The sequence below is a fragment of the Pleurodeles waltl genome, chromosome 6 (genome assembly GCF_031143425.1).
Source record: "Pleurodeles waltl isolate 20211129_DDA chromosome 6, aPleWal1.hap1.20221129, whole genome shotgun sequence".
In the NCBI taxonomy this organism is placed as follows: domain Eukaryota; kingdom Metazoa; phylum Chordata; class Amphibia; order Caudata; family Salamandridae; genus Pleurodeles; species Pleurodeles waltl.
This window is the reverse complement of record NC_090445.1, coordinates 1,650,722,566-1,650,747,861: the sequence shown is the minus strand read 5'-3', so window position 1 is coordinate 1,650,747,861 and position 25,296 is coordinate 1,650,722,566. Positions and strand designations below refer to the sequence as shown.

Genomic DNA, 25,296 nt, shown 5'->3' with positions numbered 1-25,296 from the left:
GTTGCTGTGGGCGTTCCACTGCAACACCTATTGTTTTTGACGCTGCCTCAAATTTATGAGTTGTCGTAAACCTGAGGCAGTGTCAAAAACTAACGCCACCCCGGGGGTGGCGTTTTCATGGCAAAACGAGGAGGAATGCTTTTATTCCTCTTCTTGTTTGCTTTTTCTATGTGTGCTGCATTCTGCAGCACACACTGAAGAAGCAAAATGCAATGAACGATTGTTTATGTGCAGGAAGGGACACCTTCCTGCACATAAACAATCAGTCAAAATGACTCTTTGGTACTTCTATGTGTGCTGCATTTTGAAGCACACATAGACGTTCCAAATCGCCATTATAGATTGTTTATGTGCAGGAAGGGACACCTTTTTGCAGATAAACAAACTATCCCCTCAACGCAGACACTCTATGGTGCAAGGATGCCTGCGTTGGTGCTAGGCATCTTAATTCAGCCCCAGCGCAGGGGGAGACACCGGGGTGTGACACATTCCTCTAAATATGGCGCACCCCTGTGTTCCAAAAGTGGACCAGCGTGGCGCTGCTATTTTTGGCACAGCACCGCGCTGCGCCGCTTTAGCATAAATCTGGGCCTTAGTGTCATAAAATGCGAAATAACAACAATAACAATATTAAGCGACTTTTATTTCAAGTGAACCCAGTTGTTGGACAAGCTGATACAACTGAAGATAATAAAGAAAATGTTGCTTGTCAATATAGGTTTGCAGGTTGTTCTGTTCCAAATCTGCATTCTCTGCGCGCTGCTACCATGTTGTTTTAGTAAGACCTTTGCTTTTGACTTCAGGCGTGAGTACAAGGACCGGTGTGCATGCTCTCTGAGGCCCACAGTGAGACATAGGCTATACCTTAATTTATTAGTGAAAACCTCTCGCCAAATCATTACAGACACTGTTTCAAGATCTGGACGTTTGTGCAATGTCATAATGCATTCTGGGTACTGTAGTCTTGTTTAGTTTCAACTCCGCTAATTGGACTAACACACATGAAATCAGTGATTTACGGGTGAAAACATTCGGATTAGAGACCACTGCCATAATGACCTGGAAAAAGGTAGTCGCCCTATAAAGCAAGTAAAACGTTTCCATGTTGTCATATATGTCGGAGTTTGTGTGTTGATGTTATATAATAGTTGCTCTTCCTCCATCTCAAAACTAACCAGGCAGCATGAGCCTCTCTTCTAATATCGATCTCACAAAAATAATGTAAAGTAAAATTCATACAGCTGCTCTTCAAATGGCAGCTACATTGTTTCCCAAAAAAGTGCTCATTCAAAGCATGGAATACTGGAGTGGAATAACTTTGAGAGTATGTATGACTGACATAAGCATACCAAGCCTATGTACGTATGTATTTAAATATACACACACACCCACTCACACATATATTACTTAGTGGCGGTACCCTTTAGGTAGTTACAGTTAGGACCAAGTTTCCATTGAAAAAGTGTTCTTTGACTTGCCTATATCTTTGCTGCTATTTGACAAATCTTCACAAAAGTTTCCAAAAAAAGTGCTCCGGTGATTCTTGTGCACGGAAAATTTCGGGGTGATCCCTCAACCAGGGACCATAAAAAAAAGGGGGGGGGGGGGTCGAGAAAACATTAACATTTAAGTATAGTCTTAAGAGATGCTACCCACTCATATGAAAGTGTGGAAACATTTCCGACTGAATTTACAAATGTAAATTTACTATTAGTAACGTTCCTCCTGTTTATGGACATCTCCGCTACTGAGGCAGGGAGCTCCCTATAAGTTAATAAAGGGATATTTAGTATAGTTTATTATGAAATAAAATTAGGTTAATGAAAAAAAAAAAAAAATTGAAACCAATATTACTAAATACAAATCTAGGACTACTTAACAAAATATGTATAACACACTATCTCCTAAAACTAACTTTGTATTTCATTGTAACTCAATTTAAATATTTTAATTGACTTAAAATATTTTTAACAAAACTTCACCCACCCTCTCTACTATATGTATTTAAATATGGAACAAACTTCAATATAAGTAATAGGTTTAATTAACTATACTGATTTTCAGACTTCTTAAAGAGATTTACTTTAAATGTGAGCATATTATTTACTTTTAAAAATTTGGATTGTGTGTGTTTTAAATTCAGAATGAGCTTCATTTATTTTACAATAATTCCTTGAGATGTTAATTCACAAATGAAAACTTACACTTCTGTATAATTTTACTACTTTTTCGGTACTTAGAAGCTATGTGCGGAGCCTTACGACTCTACACTTCTCATACTTGTGGGTGAGGACTTCTCTGCCCGACTACAAAGTCTCTGGGTGCATAGAACTTTGCATACATAAGTACAGGGAGTGCCGAGTCCTAAAACTTTGCACGTAGTTTGTGAATACAAAAAAGCAGCAAATTTACACAAAAGTGTACGTTTACCCATGTAAATCAGGCCCAATATTACAGCTTATCTCCACTGTCGTTTACAATGGAAGTTTGTTGCAGCATCAGTGGTTGTCCATGTGTGGTGCTTGACTTACTCCAAGGCTGGGTTAGGTTACATTTAAGCCTGTTTTGTCTCTATTAGGGCTGTGGTAGAGTTAGAAGTACATTTTGTGAACCAGAATTGTTCAGACCTTTCTTTAACACTGGAAAGTACTGATCTGCAGTCATCAACCTTTTCTATCACCCCCACTGCAACACGGTAATGAAAAGCGACGTCATGTCCAACATCGTGGTAATCCAAAGTCACACCACAACTCTTCGTCCCAGATAGTGTCAAGCTATTAGTTAGTCCAAGTATAGTTTTCCTCTTCTCCGCCTGCATTTTCTCATATTCTCCCTCTAAATATCTGCAGCTGAGCTGAAGGAGAATATGGAAGTGTGTGTCCTCCCTGAATGTCGTAACTAAGGAGTAGTAGTCCCCCTATCTGGAATTGGAAATGGCCTTATCGATGTTTACTTTTCTCATATCCCTGGTTTTGCTGTACAGAACTTGAAGCAGGTCTACAGGTCCAAAGTATGGCTGCGCTACCATGGCCTGGTCTGAGTCAGTAAGTATGATCCATTGTCGACCATCTATTCTGATAAAGCTGTTTCTGCCAACTCATCATAATGAGAAACTGCTTGGCGTCAAACTTCAATGGGAATTTGTTTCTTGGTTCCTGAAACTGTTCGTCTTTTTTTGTGGTTTGTAGTCTCTTCGAGGTTGGCGTCCTTTTACATTTTGTCGTAATGAGCTAAATGCCAGATCTTTTTGCACTTATGTTCCCTTCATTGGTATTAGAGGCACTACAAAGCACATCTGTTAGGAAAACATGCACAATTACATTGTGCTCGATGTGGCAACAGTATGATTACATGTGAGCTATATCTTTACGATATATGACATGATGAAGAGATGGGCGAACCTTCCAAGGGTCATAAACTGTAGTAATTCTGGCAGGGAAATTCTTTGACCACATCTACAGCCCAGGGGATGACAACAGTGCAGGAGATAACAGCAATCCTACGTGGAAGTCAATACGTTTCCTTCACTGTCTCTCCTCTGGTGACTTGCATCAGGTGCTGTGTTGTTCTGTGTCCTAATGTTTACAGTGTCTGTGCAACCTTGTAGTCACTTCAACTTTCTGCCTTTCACAAGGTTTGTGAGCAAGAGGAACACAACAAATGAAAACACAAGAGCATTTAATCATCAATAACATAAGCTCTACTATACACCCAGTCGACTAGGAGAAAAGAAGTGGCGTCTATGTTTGTTTTTCTGCACAAGCTCAGTGCAAATATAAGCTGCATTTACGAAATGGCAGGAACCCAGCCAACATGGGTTTGTGCTGAGCTGGCAAGAAAGAGACAGGCCAAGGGCCAGGAAAAACAAAATGGACCGTAAAGCAGCCCTGAAGCTCCATGTTAAACTGAAGCAGATGACAAGGCGTGCACTGCTTGGGCGATTAACTGTGAAGTAACCAGGCATTTATGCAAAGTCCTCCACTGTCCAGTGAAGCCACATTTAGAAGGGTGAAACTGGAACTGTTAGGATCAAACCTGAAGAGCTCGCCCTGGGAAAGACAGGCCGTGGGAGAGCGGTGGTGGGGGCGAGGTGAACACTTCTGCAATAGGGCAAACAGCTGTGCATGACAGGCAATGTACAACCTTAGGGCGGCGAAAGTAGCAACTATTAGTTTGTACACAATGCGGGAGCAGACTGGATTGCAAGTGCCTCCGTAAATTCCGACAATCATTTGGGAATTATGTGCTTTCCAGATTTAATTGTACTTGGTAATTACTGGGTGTGATCAAATCCAGCAGTCCAAATATTCCCCAGATAGAAATTGGCAGGTAGAACCTGACAATATTTACAAGGGTAAAAGGGCCCAGAAAATATTGTAACATGCAGACTTTGGTGTTAAATCACTAAAATCCATAGGTTATACTCCATTTTAACGAGGAAGCTTCTATGTGGCTATATTTATAGTGTCCGATAAAATTAAAAAAAGAATGACAAAGGTACCGCTGTTTATCAGGTGCGAAAAATATCCCACCAAGACCAGAGCACTCATAACAGAGGCATTCGTTATCTGTTTAGGATATATATGGGAAACAAGGAACTTGTGTAACACCACAAACTCACTTCACATAAACCACCTAGCACATATTGTGTTAGCGGCTGCTGACCCTCGGCCATATCTTCACCTCGGCTGTGTGTGTCTAGGCTCCGGGTGGTTTGAAAACACCACTCATAGAACAGTTTGGTGGAGCACATAGAGGAATGTAGCCACATTAAGACACTGAAGGGTATATTTATAGTCCAGTAGCGCCACCTTGCGCCACATTACCTTCATTATTTTTCACATTAATGTGGTCCAATGAGGCCGAAATCCTCGCTCAGTATTTACGAGTGGCGCAATGCATGCAATGCGCTACTCTGTAACCCTTTGCGCTACATTATGCCTGAGTCAGGCATAATGTATGCAAATGGGGCATTCCCCCGTTAGGAGAGCTGGAAAATGGCGCAACGAAATCTCTGAGATTTCCTTGCACCATTTTAACTGCACTTTTAACACCTGCTCAAGAGCAGGTATTGACAGGGGGCTTCCATTCTTTAGAATGAGCCCATATGTACTCGGCAGGAGTAGCGCCAATATTTTGGCGCTACTCCTGCAGAGTACATCAATAGCGTTACATAGAAAGACGCTATTGCCCCCTACCCTGCGCCATAGTGTGCAGTATTTTAAATATGGCGCACACATGGTGGCGGTAGGCGGGCGCTAAGGGGTGCAGGTAAAGTGGTGCTGCGCTTTCCATAAATCTGCCCCTAATTCCCAGTGCCACCGATTTTTACTAGAAATGGGATTCAATCATATTCTTAGGAATCTGGTGCATTATCCTAGAATTCTGAAGAGGACTCTGCTTTTTTTATGTCAGTTTAAGGTTATTGAAGTTCTGTGTCTGCAAAAAGAAAATAGAACTGCTGCTGCACAAGCAATAGAAAACTTTGTCTAGGCAAAATCTTCTTATCATTGCCACTCGGAGCTGGCCAGTCAATGCAGTGACTACAGACTGCTATGAGTGTAAATAACTAATGATGTTGCCTTCTGGTCACTTTAGGGCACGTTACAAAGCAAAAAGATTGTTGAATAGACACAGATTAGCAGTACAAGTGATACAAGGTGGCAACAGGCAAGGAGAGGCTATGGATATGGGCTCTGAGGCTGTTAAGTTTGTGATTTACTTTGACTAGTCTAAAGACTTCAAGGTGGCTTTTATCTGGTCTAACGAGCAAGAGGCTCAGTGCTGCCCGATGACCTGGACACCATCACTTTATGAGGGATGCAGGAGGTCCATGAAAGCCAACATGATGCCCTGTTGAGCAAGATATTATATCACTTTCAGTAAAATAAGGAGGACAAAACTATTTAGAGGTCTCATGCCCAAGAGTCACACAATTATAAGCACAGCTTGAAGTATTCAGCCATACTTTTGTGGTGATGGAGAAAAGGGTCTCTACGATGAGGTTAGAGGGACGGTGTTAATGACTATGGCTGAAAAGTCGAAAATCTTTGTGAAGGAAACATCTACAAAAGTGCTCCGGGTTCTTTCAGCTGACACCTTGAAAGTCCCAAATGCTGGAGAAACGCAGGTAGAGAAAAAGTGCTAAGACTAAGTATGCCAGCATTCGTGAGAAGAAAGTAAAACAAGCATTGGTAAATGCATTAGGTTTCGCTTGTGGGATTAATAATAAGAGGTATGGGAGCCGTGTATGAGTGCAGGGAGAATGGTGTGAGTGCTCTCTGTACAAGGGGAGAGGTGCATGAATGAAGGTTGACAAGTGTCTGAGTGAAGGGTGAAAGTGTCTGAATGCATTATGATTATTGTGTGTTCAGTGCAGAATGAGAATTGTGTGGGTGTACAGGGTGAGATGTATAGGGTGAGCGGTATTTCAATAGTATAAGTGCAGGACGAGTGGTTTGAGTTCAGGGTGAGAGGTGTGGGTGGACGGTGAGAGGAGTGTGGGTGGACGGTGAGAGGAATGTGGGTGCTGGGTGAGAGGTTTGCGAATGGTGTGCAAGTGCAGAGTCAGCACTGTGTTGAGAGTCCACACTTAAAACAAGGGGGGGAGGGATGTGGTTAAAAACATACAAGGCAACGTTCATATGCACAGTAGAAAAACCGGTGATATACAAGTGCGGTTCAAGATTAGATCTGTTTCAACGTATAGTGGCGAACGAAGCTATACTAGAAAGTCAACGAATGCCTTGATTAATTCAAAGAGACTGTATGGTAGTTATAATAATACAAAAGAGATTATGTTCATGCAAAGACGAGACCGGTAAAGGTAAAAGGTACTCGTATTCAAGGCCGGACGTGGTAGTGCCTAGATGTTACAACCGCTGATTAATATTACGAGAAGATGAAGTCGGCTTAAACAAACACATACTGACATCAGTAATGGGCAGTGTTTCAGCAGTTTTTAATTTACAGCACTTTAATGGCCAAGGCAGAGGTTCCCAACCTGTGGTCTGGGGACCCAGGGGGTCCGTGAAGCCTCCTCAGAGGGTCCATAACTGCTTAGAAAATGAAATAATATTAACAGATTAGGTCCCCAGCTTTCAGTAATGACTCAGTGGGGTTCCCAGGATTCCAATAATGATTCAATGGGGGTCCCTGGGTTCCAGAAACAAAGTGGGGTTCCACAGAAGTCAAAAGGTTGCCAACCACTGTGCCAAGGGATGATAATTAAGGGGGAAGCCGCAATGTACGCGTGTGCTTTAAAAGAGGGGGTAGGAGCCCTGTGCGATGCTGGGGATTATATCTAATCTAGTTAATTAGATGGCTGGGTGTACAAGACATCTGCGCGTCAGATTAGGATAAACTGATGTTGGTTTGAGCGACTACATGCTGGCCTCAGTAAAGGAGCATTCCGAGTGTTGCTTGATAATATCCGACAATGTTATGGCACTTAAGGGGTAAGAAATAGGTAATAAGGCACGGTATACGTGCGTGCCTTAAAGAAACGGGAAGGAGCACTATACAGTAATGGAGATGATATCAAGTGACTGAATTACACAACTGGGTGTACAGGACATTGGCGTGCCACGTGTTTTAAAAAAAATCATCACGCAGAAAAAAAAGTAACCCGCAGACGACTAGCAGCCATTATAATAATATTGTGCATATCTGACCAAAAACCTATCAGACTGACCGGCATGATAACCAAAGGTGCAGAGTTCTCTGGGGGGTCTTAGACACTCATTATGTGGCCTTTTTTTTAAGGAATTGCGTGGCATGACTTAGTCATGTGATATGAGCACCTACAACTAGAACAAATTCACTGATATTAATGATGGCGGCCATTAGTGAGGCACGTAATTAAGTGACCGGGATAAACCAAGGCAAAAACTAAAAAAAACTAGTATCAGCAAGTAGAGGGGTTTGAAAAAAAATGCAGTCTGTAGAGTAAAAGTTAAAAAAATAAATGCCTCTCTTCCACAGCGTCACTTTCCACATCGGTTCCTCCTCACTGGAAGGATTCCTGCATTAACCAGAAAGTAGATGAAGATTGTGATGTTTTGGCAGATAAACGAATGGAAAGGATGAAATGTATAAACTGTCGGTAGCAAATAACATTTGCGTGGACGTGGGGAGATGCGTGGAGGGTCCAGCACACTCCATGTGTTTCTCTCGGTGGTAGACCTCAAGGCGGTATTCTAATAAAAGAAGGCGCTGCTGCACGCTGACGTGTTCCATGGAGGGCAGAGGGAAGCTGTACCCCAAGAACCAGGGGGTAGGAACCGCTTGAGGCGGTCTCTGAAGTGTAATGCGGAGTGGGCCGGGCACACCTACCGACAGCAGCCTCACTTAGCTTAATTAAACTGGGAGCCTCCTCGATTAGCCAACTTCTTGAGATGTATTTTATCAATTTGTCACAAAAGTGTTGCGTTTTGGAGGTGATGAGCAATCATGGGTGCCAGAGGATCGGTCCCTGGCAGCTGCTGTATGTGCAGTTTATTGGAAGAGGGGCCGGTCTCCTCGGAGGTGCGCACATCCACAGGGCTTAAGCCGGATAATGGATTGTGGCCACCGAGCATAATCTCCGTGCTGTGGCAAAATGTGAAAACCTACTTGGTCTTGAGGGTGAAGAACTGAGTGGTGCTAAAAAGTGCTAACAACATAAAAAATGAAACTAAAATATTACTATTACACAGAGGGGACATGATTTAATGCCGTCGGCTGAGCGCGTTCGGGGCGGATGTGCCGATGGTGTGCCAGCATTGGACAAAATAATTGAGTCGACAAGCACGCTTGAAATGTGTGCGGCCAGGGGGAGATTATGTAAACAAACACAGCCAAAAAATAAAAAAAGAATTCCCCAAAAGCAGATGTAAACAGTACTTGGCCCTCATCAGGGCATTGATTAGAGTTAACACACGAGGAAGAACTGGAAATAGTATGCTACAGCCAATAGAAATGGAGGAAAAGTAAGTGGCAAGCACAGGAACCAATGAAAAGCAAGGGGACGGGATGTAAGCTCCTTTGAAGATATATGTTAACAAAAGATTTCACAAGCACAGCACAAACTCTTTGCAGGCAAATCCTAAAAATGACATAATAACTTAAACTTAGCTCCTGTTAAAATAATGTGCTCAAATAGCGAACTTAACAGCCCTGTCCCTTACAGTGACATTCAGCAACATGGCTCAATGATCCTTCTTAGCAGCCTCTGAAGAGATTCTCCATCGATCATACGTGGATACTTACCGCCCAGGCTGGTCGGGATACTTGTGTTTGCAGTATGCTTCTAGTGACGCATAGACCTTTTCCCGTAGTGCTTCCACTTCAGCAGGATTAGACAGCCCCTTTGAGTCTAGAAAGTAAATCATTAACAAGGTATTAACATTGCACACCTATACTTTAAAACACACATAGGTATACGCCTTCATTGCAAACGATGCAGCAGTTCCTTGAGCTTAAATAAACTGACTTAAAAAAAGGAAAAAAGAATGGCTTGTAACTAAAGAAAACCAGATCTCGTATTTTCCAAAGATTTGTCTGCTTAGTCACATAATCCCCCTCTAGTATCATGTCAATGTCCTTCCTGTAGCTGTGAAATATACTTTCAAACATGTGACTCAGTAGAAGACGCACCGCAGGAGAATAAAAAGCTGCTTTAATGAGACTATACTTACCAGTGTAATCCTCAACCGAAGATGAGGGAATTATGCAGAATCCCATGGTGATCCAGCGCTGCTATAAACGTAAGTTTACATTAACATGCTGGCAATGCCCAAACTGTCCTAAAATGTAAATGCCTCTGGCGTGCCTTTGGGAAAAGCAGAGTGGATGAATGCCACAATGCCACTGTAGCTAAACCCTCAAAAAACAGTTCTTCCTCTTGCCTCTTCCACTCTCCTTCATATGAATGGCAATCACTACAGCAGGTAATCCCTAATCATTCTCAAATAAGCTTGCTAGGCTTTGCTCTGGACAGTAAACCACACCTTAGCTTACGTGTTGAAATAGGAGCACTTTAGCTGCTGAGCATCACAGAGAGGTTCCTCCCACAATCTCATCTAATGTCAGCCACAGGGGCACTAACTAGACTTCATTATTGCAACTCTCTGCAGACACTTTCTCCAAACCCACCTTGTGGAGATGAAAGTGGTGCAGTGTGTTGTGGCCCCTCTACTAACAGGCAGCTGTTGGTTCTACCACAAAACCCTTGTCCTAACGTCTTTGCATATGGTTCCTGTGGAGTCAAGGTTCATTTTAACAGTGTCTGTGTCTTACATAGCTGCCTTCTGAACTCCCAAAAGAACCAAGAAGGCAAAGAGTTCCGGTCTGAAGGCTCCCAGGCACTACGCAGCTCCACACAGAAATTCCTAATTTGCACGACAACAAACTGAAAAACAATTCTTCAAGTTTTGAGTCTCGAGATTCTGGAACTCATCACGCCAGCTCCACACTCATATAAAGGAATGGACTGTGGCATCGTTTAACACCTGTTACCGACTCGATCAAATATTACACAAAGCGACCAAGGTTCAAGACTGGAAACGCACTAGTGCCAATATCCACAAGATGCCACTGACCCTGACTTGAGACCTGCCCTTTCAAAAAAGCCCTGCCAGGCATGGGTTTCAGAAAGCTTCATTCATGCAACATGTCAGAGGGCCGCCCGTTCTTGCAACGGAGAAGGGCATTCAGGTGTGTCGCTCACGTTTCATTTGGACATGTGCCACGGGCCTTTGGCAAGTAGCTAACATTCAAGGGCAACACAGCGCCATGTACATCCCATCAAGTCCCAAACAACCTGCAATCGTTTTATTCTCCGGGGCCTTCTAGCCCAGGATATTAGAAAGCGTTCTTTACTCAAACACACCAGGAGACCACCACCCGTAGAAGTGTCCATAACCATGATGTCCTCCATGTCATAAACTGCTTTGACTCTTCCCTTCTACTGTTACTGGATTATTCTCCTGGTTCTACATTTAGTCAGCTTTATCAAGAACCCAGATACTTAGGCCCTCATTATGATCATGGTGGGATGCCCCGCCGCCAACCGTGACTGCGGTCAATGGAAGACCACTAGTGGCGGCATGGGGCAGCCGGCCAAATAATGACACCTGGAGTCTCACCGGGGGTGGAGGGAGGGTGAGTGCATGGGTGTGTGTGAATGTTTGTGTAGGGGGGTTGTGTTTCTAAGTGTATGTATGCGTATGTGCATGTAGGTGAAAGGATGCATGAGGATGTGGGGGTTTGTGGGGGACCTGCATGGAGGGGTAGAGGTAGGGGTTGATGAGGGTGGAGCTTGGAGGCACACAAGGAGTTTTGGGGGGAGGGTTTGGGGAGTCGGTTTTCAGGGTTCAGGGGGTGGGTGGTGAGTGGGGGTAGTGGCAAGGGGTGGGGCTTGGAGCGTCACATACAGGTGACAGGAATGAGCATTCCTGTCACCCATATGCTTTCCGCCAGGGATACCCCACCAGGAAATCCCTGGTGGAAATGGGATCATAATCTCACCGCCAGTCCGGTCTCCACCGCCGGGTCGAATGTGCCTACAGTCGGTCCGGCGGTCGATTCTGGCCTGGCGGTGGGTGGTAGTAGAATATGGGCCAAGCCGTCAGCGGTAATGACCGCCGGCATTCATAATGACCACCTTATTCTGGATGAAGGCGATTTACAAACATCAAGAATCAATTCCAAAAAATCATTTAGATTTAGGGGGTCATTCTGACCCGGGCGGGCGGAACCGCCAAATGGCCGCTCCGCGGTCAGAAGACTGCGGAGGCCATTCTGACTTTCCCGCTGGGCCGGCGGGCGCCCACTAAGGGAGCGCCCGCCGGCCCAGCGGGAAAGGCCCTGCAACTCCGAATGGAGCCGGCGGTGTTGCAGGGGTGCGACGGGTGCAGTTGCACCCGTCGCGATTTTCACTGTCTGCTATGCAGACAGTGAAAATCCTGCTGGGGCCCTGTTAGGGGGCCCCTGCACTGCCATGCCAGTGGCATCGGCAGTGCAGGGGCCCCCAGGGGCCCCACGACACCCGTTCCCGGCGGTCAAAACCGCCAGAAACAGGGTGGCGGGAAGGGGGTCGGAATCTCCATGGCGGCGCTGCTTGCAGCGTCGCCATGGAGGTTCAGCCTAGCAAGGTGAAATCTGGCGGGAAACCGCCGGATCCCCTTTTCTGACCGCGGCTTTACCGCCGCGGTCAGAATGGGCACTGAAGCACCGCCAGCCTGTTGGCGGTGCTTCCGTTGCCCGTGGCTGAGGGCCTTAGTGTCCTAATGAAAGGAAACGACTGGCCTGGTTGGCCACAATATGCAGCAATTTTTTATGTCTCCCTTTGTCCCCATCCCTCGAATTACAAATTGTCTGGGGCTCATACAATAAAAAAAACTTTGCATATGCAAATGATAAATGCCAGTGTTGGTGAGTTAACATGACTGGGTATTAACTTTTGTGATCAGTCACTGGAAGAATAAATAATGTAAAATGTTTTGATCAAACCATTCTGCGAAACTGTCAATGATTCTGAACTCTCAAAAAATGTTTAGTGGCTGACAAGGATTTTTTTTTTTTTAAATATACATATATTTTTTTACAAACGTTGCTCCAGGAAAAAAGGAGGGATTTGGCTCTAATCATTAGCGCGTGGTAAGGCGTTTTATCAATGTAGGATACTCCCAGCCCTTGGCAAGGCTTTTCATTATTTTGGAGGTGGTGTCAACTCTTATGTGTTGCTTCACATCATGCACTGGTCATTCTGACCCTTCGAGGTCTTGGCAGACGCACCTCAGTCCCTGGCCAAAAGACCAATTGATCCCATGCAACTTTCATCCAAGCAAGCTTTTCAAACCCATACCTTCTTTAAATATTTTTCATGATATTTAACTAAAAACAATACCATTGTGAAAGCTACCCCTTGCTTTTTAGTGCTCTACTATGTGTTATATAGTGATGATACAATATATTTGTTGGAAATATCAACAAGCAAAACAGAGATGGAAAGGTTAAATGGAAAGGAAAAAGTATTTAGATGGATGTTCTTGACGTGTTTTATCGATATCCACACAGTGATCGACTTCTTTGTTTGCCTGATGAAAATACTGCAGCAGAGGGGCACGATGACTGGAAGGTGCAGACATTACTTCAACCCTGAGAAGCCTCGAGACGTCTTTCTTGAAGCACTTGCAACAGCGTATCACTCTTATACGGAGAACAGCTCAATGTAATTTGTTCTGAAGAATGTTATAGTTCTAGGGAATTACATTTGATGGATTTCCAAAATTATGTCCCACCCACTCCTGCTAATGAGGATCCACTGCAGTGCTTTAACATCTCAAGGATGCCACTGCATCAGAATTACTAATAATAATGCCACTGCTGGTAATAACACTAGAAGTAAAGAGATAAGTACTTGAGTAAGTTTAATGGTAAGTGCTGGCCAAAGGGTTTTTGGTTTGGAATCAGAGTTACAAAGGGGTGGGGGCAGTGTTAGATTTAAGTAATGGATGTTGTTTGGTTTAGGCATGGAGTAGACTTAGGGCCTGATTATAACTTAAGGCGCTATTTATCACACCAATAAATAACAATACCAAGTGGTATGTTATTTATCGTGTGCCAAAAAAAACACCTGTTTCCCAGTTCATGGTAAATACCATGTGAAAGTTTGGTGTTCAACACACACCAAGATCCGCTTGAAAAGGTACATAACGTATGTTTTCTCCTCTTATATTTCGGCCGTTTTGCCCTGTCAAAATTGTTGGTTGATTTATTTAACGCAGCCGATAATTATCGGATGTGTTAAATCCCTTCAAATTTGTAATCCCGACCCATGCATAAATATGAGTTTTCACATCAGTCAGAAGATTACGAGCAACTTGTAATCAGGCCCTAAGTGTTACATTTAGAGTAAGGCTTAGGGCCGCATTACAAGTGTAGCAGTCCGACCGCCAGAACACAATGGTGGCAGTCTTTTGAATACCGCCACGCCGACGGTCCCAAAACCGCTGGATTACGAGCTCCCCACAGGGCTGACATGACTAAAATGGGGCAGAATAATGGAGCTACTGCCAGCGATGCATCCCTGCCTGCCACCACGTCATGCATGGGACACAGTGCGCCCCCAGACCCCAAGTTAGTGGGGGGGAGCCCACATGGGTCCCCGCTTCACCCTCGATGGGGCCATACTCCTTGGCCCCGTTTTGGGCCCCTTACCTGCCTGACCACCAAGTTTTCCCTGGCGGTGGGATCTCCATTGAAAGCTTGGCAGTCCTGCAGGTCGTAATGGCCATGGAGGTCCCAATGCTGGGATCTCCAACACTGGCTGCAGCGGTCAGTACTGCTGTGGTCCCTGCCGCACGGACTATGGCACTGCTTGCAGTCTTCTGGCAGTCTGACCGCCAAACTCGTAATCCGGTGGTCCGATCGCCAAAGTTGTGGTGGTCAGAAAGACACCGCTACCACGGTGGTCCAAGGACTGCCAAACTCGTAATGAGGCAATAAGAGTTAGGGTAAAATTTAGGGAGAGCTGGTACTAGGGACATGATAAGACTTAGGTTTAGGTATAACTTTAAGGCTAGATTTACAATTATGGTAAACTTATGTATAAGGGATTGGTTAGGTTTAATACATACCTGGTAAGTAAGTCACTTAATGTCGTAGTGTTCTCAGTAGTGGTGTTCTTACTACCAACAAATTTGATGTTACGCTTCCCGGTTGTTTTATCCAAATAGGGAATGTATTCTTTGTAATGATGTACCACTGCCCCAAACTACTGAAGGCCAAATACAGACTAAAAAATTCCTATTTTTGGAGGGATGGCCATGGGTTAAGTTGCTTACCTAAATTATATCTTTTCTATATTACTCTCATATCAGAAAAACTGGAACCCTGTCTCCTATAATATGGTGTGGCTGGGAATTTACTACAAACTGAATATCTTTGAACTAGTTTGGCTGGGAAAACTACATTTCTTTCAATATGGATTTGGGTACAAAAACTGAAATCCGCCTCTTTTAATACGGTTTGGCTGGAAAACTGCTACAAACTAAAAGGGTTTCTCTTTTAGTCTGTTTTAATATGGGTTGGCTGGGGCAACTGCTAAAAATTAAAACCTTATCTCTTTAAATATGGCTTTGGTTGGAAAACTAATAAAAAGATAAATCCCAACTTTTTACTATGGATTTGCTAGGGAAATACTAATATAAAACCCTTCTCCGGGATGAACACTGCAAGCAGCATCATGAGACCGCTCTGTTTGTCACCAATCACTATATATGTAGGGCTGACGCTTTGTAGTGATAGGATGGACAAATCGAGTGACGTGGGGCGCGTGACGCGCTGAACGTGTGGAGTCTTCCATTACCTGGGTTGAAGAGGACGATCGCCCGCAGACAGCCCAGCTCTGTCTTGTCCATCTGCATGTCCCGCATCTTTGATACAAGCTCTGTGAGGACTCTGTGGATGTGAGAAGAGATGTCGAGTCAGCACTGTACACCTTCAGCTGCAAAATTTGTGCTGAATGATACCACAAAGTACAATTTCCTTCCCCTAACTCTCAAAATAACAAGACGGGCGTGGCACCAGGAATTTAATTTCTATTTGGTGATGGGCTACCATAACTATATACACACCAGGGATATCTATGGAAGGAGTGGTACCTCCATTGAGACACAGAGAGTTAAATGGATATCTGGGAAATTATTGTGCACAGACGTTAAATGCACATATATAGTTGGCACACTGGTAGGGAGAATTTAGGGGCGAGGGCTGTTAGGTAGACAGACAGGGGGCACCCTCTTGTTTACTTTAGTTTAAAAAGACATTTAGCATCGTGATACCACACATTTATAGAACACGTTAGAGGTATTCTGACCAAATGCAAGATAAAATACCACTCAAACAGATTCTAAGTTCCTTTGAGTAAAATCCAGGTGGTTCTGGAATATTTTGGGGAATTGGGGATGTTCTAATTGCCCATACACCACCAGGATTCAATTTTTTGTGAGGCACCTTGCTAGGGATCCTTCCATAAAGTGCACAATGCTATGTACCCTGAAATGGTCAAGAGGGGCTCAGGGTTTGATTGAGGGGGCTAACAACAAGAAGAATAAAGTCAAACGCAGGCTATAGACAGGTGGCAACAGAGCAACAAGCTCTACAGGTGATCACAATGTATAGACATACTACTCAATCTAGGACAAACCTGTCAAAAATGGCTCCCACCCCGGCGCTATGCGCACTATTCCGATGCACATGGAGGCCCGTGGCGAGCAGAATCCCATCTTTCACCGTTATCGACCGATGGGAAAATGAGGCGATTAAGAGCTCGTTCCAGCCTGCACGCAGCAAGAAAGCACAATTATTAATATAGCATGTCTAGTTAAGACAATAAGAACATTTTTATATATCTGGCGAGATCCTGGCATGCAGTTCCATGCTAGAACAGTCGGGGTGTAATTATAATTTCTAACCATTGATATCATAACAGATGGCATTGTTGTCCAATTCAGTTAATCACAGCATGAGAGCTTGTACGAAGCGGCCACATTTGAACCTGCGATCTTCAGTCTACAGAGCTCTTCAGTGCACACTCTAGTACACTGAGGCTCCCAGGAACAATGGTTTGCAAGCACGAATGTGGCAAAGAGTTCATGGAAAGCTGGAATTATTGAGTGTGAATTTAAAGGAAGTAGAGGATCGGTCCTAGGTAGGTCATGGGTATTTATGAGTTGCAGAAACTAGATCCGAGGTGCGCCATGTGCTATTATGTTCATTTAAGAATTTAAGGCGCTATATCCTGAATAAGCGAGGTATATTTATGTGCATTTCGAAAGAAGAGATCATGGATCGTCCATGTGCAGCAATGTGAATTTAACAAGGTTAGAAAAGAGATCCCAGCGAGGCACCGTGTAAGTTTGTGCATTTAATTAGTGTGGAGGGATCACTGATGTCATGAGTTGCTATGTGCATGTAACTGGTGCACAGAGTAGATTCTGGTTAGGATTTGAGTGTGGCTATGGGGATTTAATGAGCACATAGAACAGATCCTGTTATAGGTGTGTGCATATAAAGAGTTAATGGAATAATTTGCGTCTAAGTTATACGTAGGTAATGGCAGTTAAGTAGTGCAAAGAAAGGATCCTGCATAGGCTACATGTAGGTAAGTGCATTTAAGTGGAGCAGAGAGTAGATCATGAACAGACTCAGTGTAAGTATGTGCATTTCGTACTGCACAGAACAGATCCTGGGCGTGCTGAGAAAGGGGGGGGGGGGGGTGTTTAATAGTTCCAAGATAGGCTAGTTTATCTATGTGTATTTACATTCTCCATGGAAGAAATCTTGGCTAGTCTTGGGTATGTGCATTTAATGAGTACACTAGTAGGCTAAAAGTAGTAATCAGCCTTTAATGCATGCATGACCTGTGTGCCGAACCCCATTTTCAAATCTTGCTGTGCTCCACTTCCCTGCAGATACCCCAAATTTAGGTGAAAAAATGTCAGTAAACTAGCAGCACACCGCTCCTTCGTTCTTGCAGGCTCTCTCTTTCTCTTTGACTCCAACAATGTGATTCTCAGGTTCTCTGGGTCATGATCGAATAATATACCAAGAGCCAAAATTAATTAAAATCTTTTTTTCATGTTTTCACACGTATGATTAAGTAGCATGTGGCTAAAACCAGCCATTTATAAATGTGACTTCCATATCCGGAGTCACCGAATGATGCTGGGGGTACTCTACGTTTATAAAGAGCACTGGAGAGTGATGCAGCATGTGTGTTTGGGGGGGGGGGCGTTGCTACACTGCCAATATTAGTGTTAGGACGAGAATGTGGGTGTTCAGGAGGAGGGTGTTATTAATAAAAATGAACATCCACAAAATGGTATGTTTGTCAGCGTTAACGATAAATTTGCAGATAGATTCCCTTCCCAAAAATACATGAAAATTAATCATGTCAAAGGAAAGATCACGTGGCATTCCAGGGAAGGGAGTGGACTGGACGGCCCCATATGTACTAGGTACAATGCAAAGGGAAGCTGCACAGGGAATATTTTCACCATCCGACAAATGTTTCGTGTACTAATTTGTAGCTCTGCTACAATTTCCTCACACATAAAATCCGCATACTAACTAGTTCCAGGAAATCTAACCGCTAGTTGATTAATTGGAGTGCACTGTCGATCTCTGTGAATTCCTAAAAAGTCAGAAATCTACTCAGGGGAGAGAAAAAAAATCCACGGAAGCACATCTGTATCTTTTTCAAGGGCTGTGTGTGAGCGGGTCCACAGTTCTTGCTTCACAGATGGGGCACACATTTGACAATATCAGGCATTCGGTACACGCCTCTGTTCTTACCAGCCCTCAGCAGAATCACTTGATCATCCAAGGGCAATTCGGAAAAGTGCGGGATCCTCTTTGCCCATTCGACGAGAGTGAAGAGCTGCTTGTCTGCGGCCTGGCAGATGTTGGTCACCGGGTCATTCGGCTACAAAAACAAATGCGCAGAAAGTTAAAAGGCTGTTTCTTTCCAGCGTCACTGAAATCACTTAGCAAAGGTGTGTGGTTCCAACCACAAGCAAGCTGTTAGGAAGAACTCAGTACAAATCGGCACATACACCGAATGGCCACAGGGTGCCGCCGCAACACAATAAATATTTTTTAAACCGTGCTTAAGTTATCTCACGATATGGGAATTTTTCCCGGGGGGGCAGCAGTGTTACATTAATCAAGACTGCAGACAGTGTGGCTTGCTTTAGCGATCTGCCATTTTGTACAACAAAAGAATATAGAGAATTTAGAGAATATTTATCACGAGAAACATGACAGAATCAGAGAAGCAAAGGACGCAGAGGATACCAAACAGAGAGGTATAGTTCGAAAGGGGAAACGAAAAAACAGACGACAATTGAAAAGAAAAGAAAATTCAAGCAAAAATGAAAACAGTTAAAATAAACAAGGTGCAAAAAAACGACTGAATGAAAACAGCAAACAACATGATAAAAGAAAGAAATACGAATGATGGAAGTTAAGGGAAAGAAAAGTCGAGAAACCTCATTCTGATGGAGTGAGTGCCTTATCAACTTCACGAAGGTTTTTTAAAACATCCAAAGTTTATTAGTGTGCCTTTAATGCGCGTTTTATCGGTAAAAAGGCTTGCTAACCTAATTTTTGCGAAAGAGTTGTCTGTGGCTCTTCCGTAAAGTCGCTTTCGCAAACTTTCAAAGGTAGAATTAGAATTTCAGACTTCATTTTCCAATTCCTAAGCTGCAGTTCAGGACTGCTTTGTCAAAGGTTTGGTTTGGTAGATACCTGACTGCAGCTGGAGACAAAGGCCCATATCAGGAGTTGTCAGCGGCAGTGTGCACAGAAGCGGGGACAATCACTCCAGGTAACAATGCATCCAGTGCTTAATTTGTAAATTAAGAGGTGCCGGTGCTCAAAGCCCTTCTCTTAAACACGGTGTAATTAAATCTGCCAGCACTGAATACTGAGGCAGCGTAATCCTGAATCCATCTCGGGCCTCTTCAATCCATTTACGGCCACCCCTGCCCCTTGATCTCATCCTGCAACTTTCTACTTTCTCCCTTTATGACGCTTTTTAGTTTTTCCTTCTTCCGTCTTTCACATATGTGTCTTTTGCTCGCAGCAAATGCTTGAGGCATAAGAATAAGCCCCGGCCCTCACAAATAAGTGCCGGTGCTCAGCACCGGAAACAACAAGCACAAATTAAGCATCATCAATTAATGCATCATCCACTGCCTCTGGACTCAATACTAGAGTCCGAAATACTAGACCCAGTTTTACCAGGTGCGAATGCAAACATGGTAAATCTGTTGTCGGAGGGGCAGGGTCTGTGGTTAAGAGCACACCAAGGCTTCTGCCCACCTCCAAACACACGAAGAGTGAGGGCAAGACTGTTTGCAAATAGTCTAACTTCTGGCAATCTCTCAGGGTAGCATTCTAACTTGTCCTTCTAATACCCACTGTCCCACCGCAGTGTAGACACAGCCATATGCGAATCAGTCTTGGTCCTGGTCCATTGGGAACAGTCCATCCGACCTGGCAGTCCAGGTCCTCTCTGAACTGGCACACAAGCACCCCAAGACCGGTTTCAGCCTAGTTGGGCCTCTTCAGTTGGGGTAGCTCAGTTCCAGTGGCACAGTGAGCATGAATCCACACCTGGGCGTACCCCAGGTCAATTACTGCGTGACATCAAACACACAAAGGTGATGGGAGGAATGCTTACATTCTAACTACTGGCCACCCCTTGGGGCAGTTTGGGGTGAATTGTTTCCTTGAGAAGCAGGGTCAGTACTGATCTGCATACGGTGGTCCTTTGTGTAGTGTGTCACCGTGGCCAAAAATGACAGACTGGAAAGCTACTAGAGCAACTGTCAGTTGTTAAACTATGTGCAAGCATTCACCCATGACCCGTTGTGTGTTTCTGTCCGACCCCCCCAGCTACAGAGGGGAGGTGGGCAGTGTTTGCTACAGCCTGGCATGGGCTCGGACAGCCTACACCCACCTGCCTACCCAATTGCTGCCATTAACAACCCGTTCGGAGGAGTAGTAAACTTCCCAGAATCGTGGAAAACCTGCATAAAAGGACCATGTATTTCGAGGTCCAGAAGGTTATTCCTTTATTCTGGAAAGCTTAACTCGAGTCCCTTTAACTCACAGGGTGACACCAGCCGGAAATGATCACTGTTAATTTAGCAGTAAGTCCTTGCTGATTCAAATGCAACTTGTAACGAGGCCCCAAAGATCTATTCTACTTCAGCACCGGTTCTTCCCTTCAGAAGCCCAAATGCAATTCGTTTTGCAGGGTGCACTGGTCAAACAACCATAACCACTCAAGTCCCCGTTTCCATTTCCTCACTAACTCCACTTGAAATTATGGGGTGCCTTAATGCAAGTTGGTATTTAGCACCTGCTTGCGACAGGTGGTTACTATCTGATGGGAAGCGGAGCGGGTCAGTGGGTGTTGGGCAGGGGGGAGCCTTTGGGAGGTGGCGAGGCTTTGACCTCTCTGGGAGGGGAGGTGGCGAGGCTTTGACCTCTCTGGGAGGAGCACTGCCTGTTCCCCCTGGTGTTGGGGGGGGTTGGGGGTGGGGGGAGGGGGGTAGGGGAGGCTGTACCTCTGCCTGCAGCCTCTGACTTTTTCCACCAATGGTTTTACCAGGTGAGGAAATGTGCTTGATTACATTGGGTTTCGTGTTACAAGACTTGGGGCCAGATGTACAAAACGTTTTGCGACTCGCAAACGGCAAAATTTGCCGTTTGCGAGTCGCAAAACGCGAATCCCAATGCAGAAATGCATTTTGCGAGTCGTTACCGACTCGCAAAATGCATTTCAGACTCGCAAATAGGAAGGGGTGTTCCCTTCCTATTTGCGAGTCGCATTGGGATGCAATACCATTTGCGACCGCGTATGTGGTCGCAAATGGCATCGCAGTTACCATCCACTTCAAGTGGATGGTAACCCAATCGCAAATTGGAAGGGGTCCCCATGGGACCCCTTCCAGTTTGTGATTGCACCCAAAAATATTTTTTCAGGGCAGGGAGTGGTCCAAAGGACCACTCCCTGCCCTGAAAAATCCGAAACTAAAGGTTTCGGTTTTTTTGTAGTGCAGCTCGTTTTCCCTTAGGGAAAACAGGCTACACTTAAAAAAAAAAAAACCTGCTTTATTGACAAGCAGGTCGCTAACATGGAGGCCTGCTGACGACAGCAGGCCTCCATGTTAGCGAGTGCCCATACTCGCAATGGGGCCGCAATTTGCGACCCACCTCATGAATATTCATGAGGTGGGTCATTGCGACCCCATAGCGAGTTGCAGTCGGTGTCTGAGACACCGTACTGCATAGCAATTTGCGACTTGCAAATTGCGAGTCGCAGGGACTCGCAATTTGCAAGTCGCAAATTGCCTTTTTCGTACATCTGGCCCTAGGTAATTTGGGGTCCGGAAACACCAGACCACTTGTAGTTGCCCAAAGATGCATCTCTTCTTGTAAAATTACTCCAGGCAACTCGTAATGAGCCCATCAGAAGAAAGGGGAGTGACAGAGATCACACACAGTGCTGGTTCCGAACTGGAGCCAGTGAGCACCAGCCCATCCCAGCCTCCAGTCGTTTCCAGTCACTGAACTGAGCACAGTAACCTTGTCCGTCTCCCGTTTCCACAAGAAGGGTTTCAGTGGTGCAATTCTCCTCAGACATCTGTTGCTTCCCAAGTTCAAGGATGCTCTATCTTCAATACATTTCAGTTCCTGGCTCTTTCAAACACGGTTGTAATCTCCCACTTAAGTTATGCCCCGCTCGAACATTTCTGCACCCTCTCTGCCAGATGCACGAGTCTGACTTGTAAACCCTTCCACACATTGTTGTGGAATGGTATTGCCTGGCGGTAATCTTTTTCTGCCTGTGCAGCTGTTCCCTCCTCCACCTAGGCCCGACCTAGCCACTGAGTCCTCCCTTGTGTCTTTCTAGCCAGCAAAGGGCCCCAAGCAGTGCTTCCAGGCTGTAGCTGCTGATGGAGGATGCTGATACGCTTGGTGCACCACTCAACACATTAATAAGGATCCGCCAGCTAAACGAACGAACATCAAGCCACATCAAGGTGCACAAGGAAATGCATTCTGTTGTCCGGACATGATGTGGCAGTGGCATGGCGTCAAAAGGGTGCCCACGCAGGGTGTGCAAGCGACCCACACTCGGTGGGGATATGATTCCGATGGTTATGCCTTGACATTATTTAACCATGTGAAAAAGTAATGGGTAACCCGTACAACCCTCAGGCTTGTTTACGGCTTAACAGCCACATCTAGATGAAGGCTTAACATAACCTACCTACCTAGAGCTGAAACGCATCCATACTAGTAAAAAAAAAATCATTCACTGTGTGGGCTAAATATGCACACAGCCGTCTGACTGTAGGAGTTGCAAAAACCTCACCAGATAAACCATCCTGGGTCTGTGCATAAGGATAAAAATGATCTAACTTTACACCCCGTTCTTTAAATAGTGTGTGTTTATAAAGATGCATGATATGCATAAGGCAGACTGAGACACTTTAACCGCCACTGTGCCCCTGAGACGCATAAGGCAGACCGGGACACTTTAACCGCCGCAGTGCCCCTGAGATGCATAAGGCAGACTGGGGCACTTTAAATGCCACTGTGCCCCTGAGATGCATAAGGCAGACCAGGACACTTTAACCGCTGCTGTGCCCCTGAGATGCATAAGGTAGACCGGGACACTTTAACCGCCGCAGTGCCCCTGAGATGCATAAGGCAGACCGGGGCACTTTAAATGCCACTGTGCCCCTGAGATGCATAAGGCAGACCAGGACACTTTAACCACTGCTGTGCCCCTGAGATGTATAAGGCAGACCGGAACACTTTAACCGCTGCTGTGCCCCTGAGATGCATAAGGTAGACTGGGGTACTTTAACCACCGCTGTGCCCCTGAGATGCATAAGGAAGACCAGGACACTTTAACCGCTGCTATGCCCCTGAGATGCATAAGGTAGACCGGGACACTTTAACCACTGCTGTGCCCCTGAGATGCATAAGGCAGACCAGGACACTTTAACCGCTGCTGTGCTCCTGAGATGCATAAGGTAGACCGGGACACTTTAACCACCGCTGTGCCCCTGAGATGCATAAGGCAGACCAGGACACTTTAACCGCTGCTGTGCCCCTGAGATGCATAAGGTAGACCGGGGTACTTTAACCACTGCTGTGCCCCTGAGATGCATAAGGCAGACCAGGACACTTTAGCCGCTGCTGTGCCCCTGAGATGCATAAGGCAGACTGGGACACTTTGTGCGCCCCTGAGATGTATAAGGCAGACCAGGGCACTTTAAAGACCGCTGTGCGCCTGAGATGAATAAGGCAGACCCGGGCACTTTAACCGCTGCTGTGCCCCTGAGATGCATAAGGCAGACCGCAACACTTTAACCGCTGCTGTGCCCCTGAGATGCATAAGGTAGACCGGGGTACTTTAACCACCGCTGTGCCCCTGAGATGCATAAGGCAGACCGGGACACTTTAACCGCTGCTATGCTCCAGAGATGTATAAGGCAGACCGGGACACTTTAACTGCCGCGGTGCCCCTGAGATGCATAAGGCAGACCAGGACACTTTAGCCGCTGCTGTGCCCCTGAGATGCATAAGGCAGACTGGGACACTTTGTGTGCCCCTGAGATGTATAAGGCAGACCAGGACACTTTAACCGCTGCTGTGCCCCTGAGATGCATAAGGCAGACCGGGACACTTTAACCACCGCTGTGCCACTGAGATGCATAAGGCAGACTGGGACACTTTAACCACCGCTATGCCCCTGAGATGCGTAAGGCAGACCAGGACACTTTAACCTCCGTTTTGCCCCTGAGATGTGTAAGGTAGACCGGGACACTTTAACCGCCGCTGTGCCCCAGAGATGTATAAGGCAGACCAGGACACTTTAACCTCCGCTGTGCCCCTGAGATGCATAAGGCAGACCGGGACAATTTAACCGCCGCTGTGCCCCTGAGATGCATAAGGCAGACCGGGACACTTTAACCACCGCTGTGCCACTGAGATGCATAAGGCAGACCGGGACACTTTAACCACAGCTGTGCCCCTGAATTTTTCGCAGCTCTCACATGCTCCTTTTATCATATAATAAAAGTGATCAAACACTTTGTGCACCTATCATCATTTTTAAGGACTAGCCCATATTTGTTAGTATAGAAAAACTACTAAACTGAATCAGAGAGCAGAAATGTTCTCACTGAAAAATGTACAATATTACAAAACCTTTGATTTGAGAGCTGGTCTGTTGCTTGCTGGCAGAGCTGTCACCTTGGGTTCAAGCCCTGCCCCAAGCAAGGCAAGAGAATGCCTCAGTGTTGTAACTATTCTGCTGTTTTATACGTCTGTGACATCTGATAGGGATAATCCCTAGAATATGTGTGTAGCTGCAAAAATGGGGGCTGGCCCCTCTTCACCAAAGGTCCTAATAGATCTACATACCTTGACTTTGATGATAATTGAAAACTGCAGAAATGGCACCATGCCTAGAGTGTAGGCCTCAGGGTAATTATATATGGTATCATTTCTTTTTCTTTTTTCTTTTTAATGAACTAAGCATGTTCCTCTCCATTCCTAAAAGAATGGCCTCTAATCTGAATGATACAAAAGTTGACAGGCTGTTGTACTCTGACGATGCAGCGACCTGCATCATAACTCCAGCTGGTATATGAACGCTGCGATGTACACAGTTTTATAAACAAAACACTCAGCTTAATGTTTCAAAACCAACCAAAC

General features: G+C 45.2%; 1 protein-coding gene across 7 annotated transcripts in view; it reads right to left on the bottom strand.

Moving 5' to 3' along the window:
* RXRA (retinoid X receptor alpha) overlaps positions 1-25,296 on the bottom strand; it is a 417,621-nt gene that overhangs the window by 6,051 nt on the left and 386,274 nt on the right. For all 7 annotated transcript variants that reach the window (XM_069241578.1, XM_069241577.1, XM_069241575.1 and 4 more), the window contains 4 exons: positions 18,343-18,472; positions 16,193-16,325; positions 15,353-15,444; positions 9,250-9,355 (listed from right to left, as the gene is read on the bottom strand). In XM_069241578.1, coding sequence (XP_069097679.1) covers positions 9,250-9,355; positions 15,353-15,444; positions 16,193-16,325; positions 18,343-18,472 — 461 coding nt within the window. The remainder of the gene's footprint in view (positions 1-9,249; positions 9,356-15,352; positions 15,445-16,192; positions 16,326-18,342; positions 18,473-25,296) is intronic.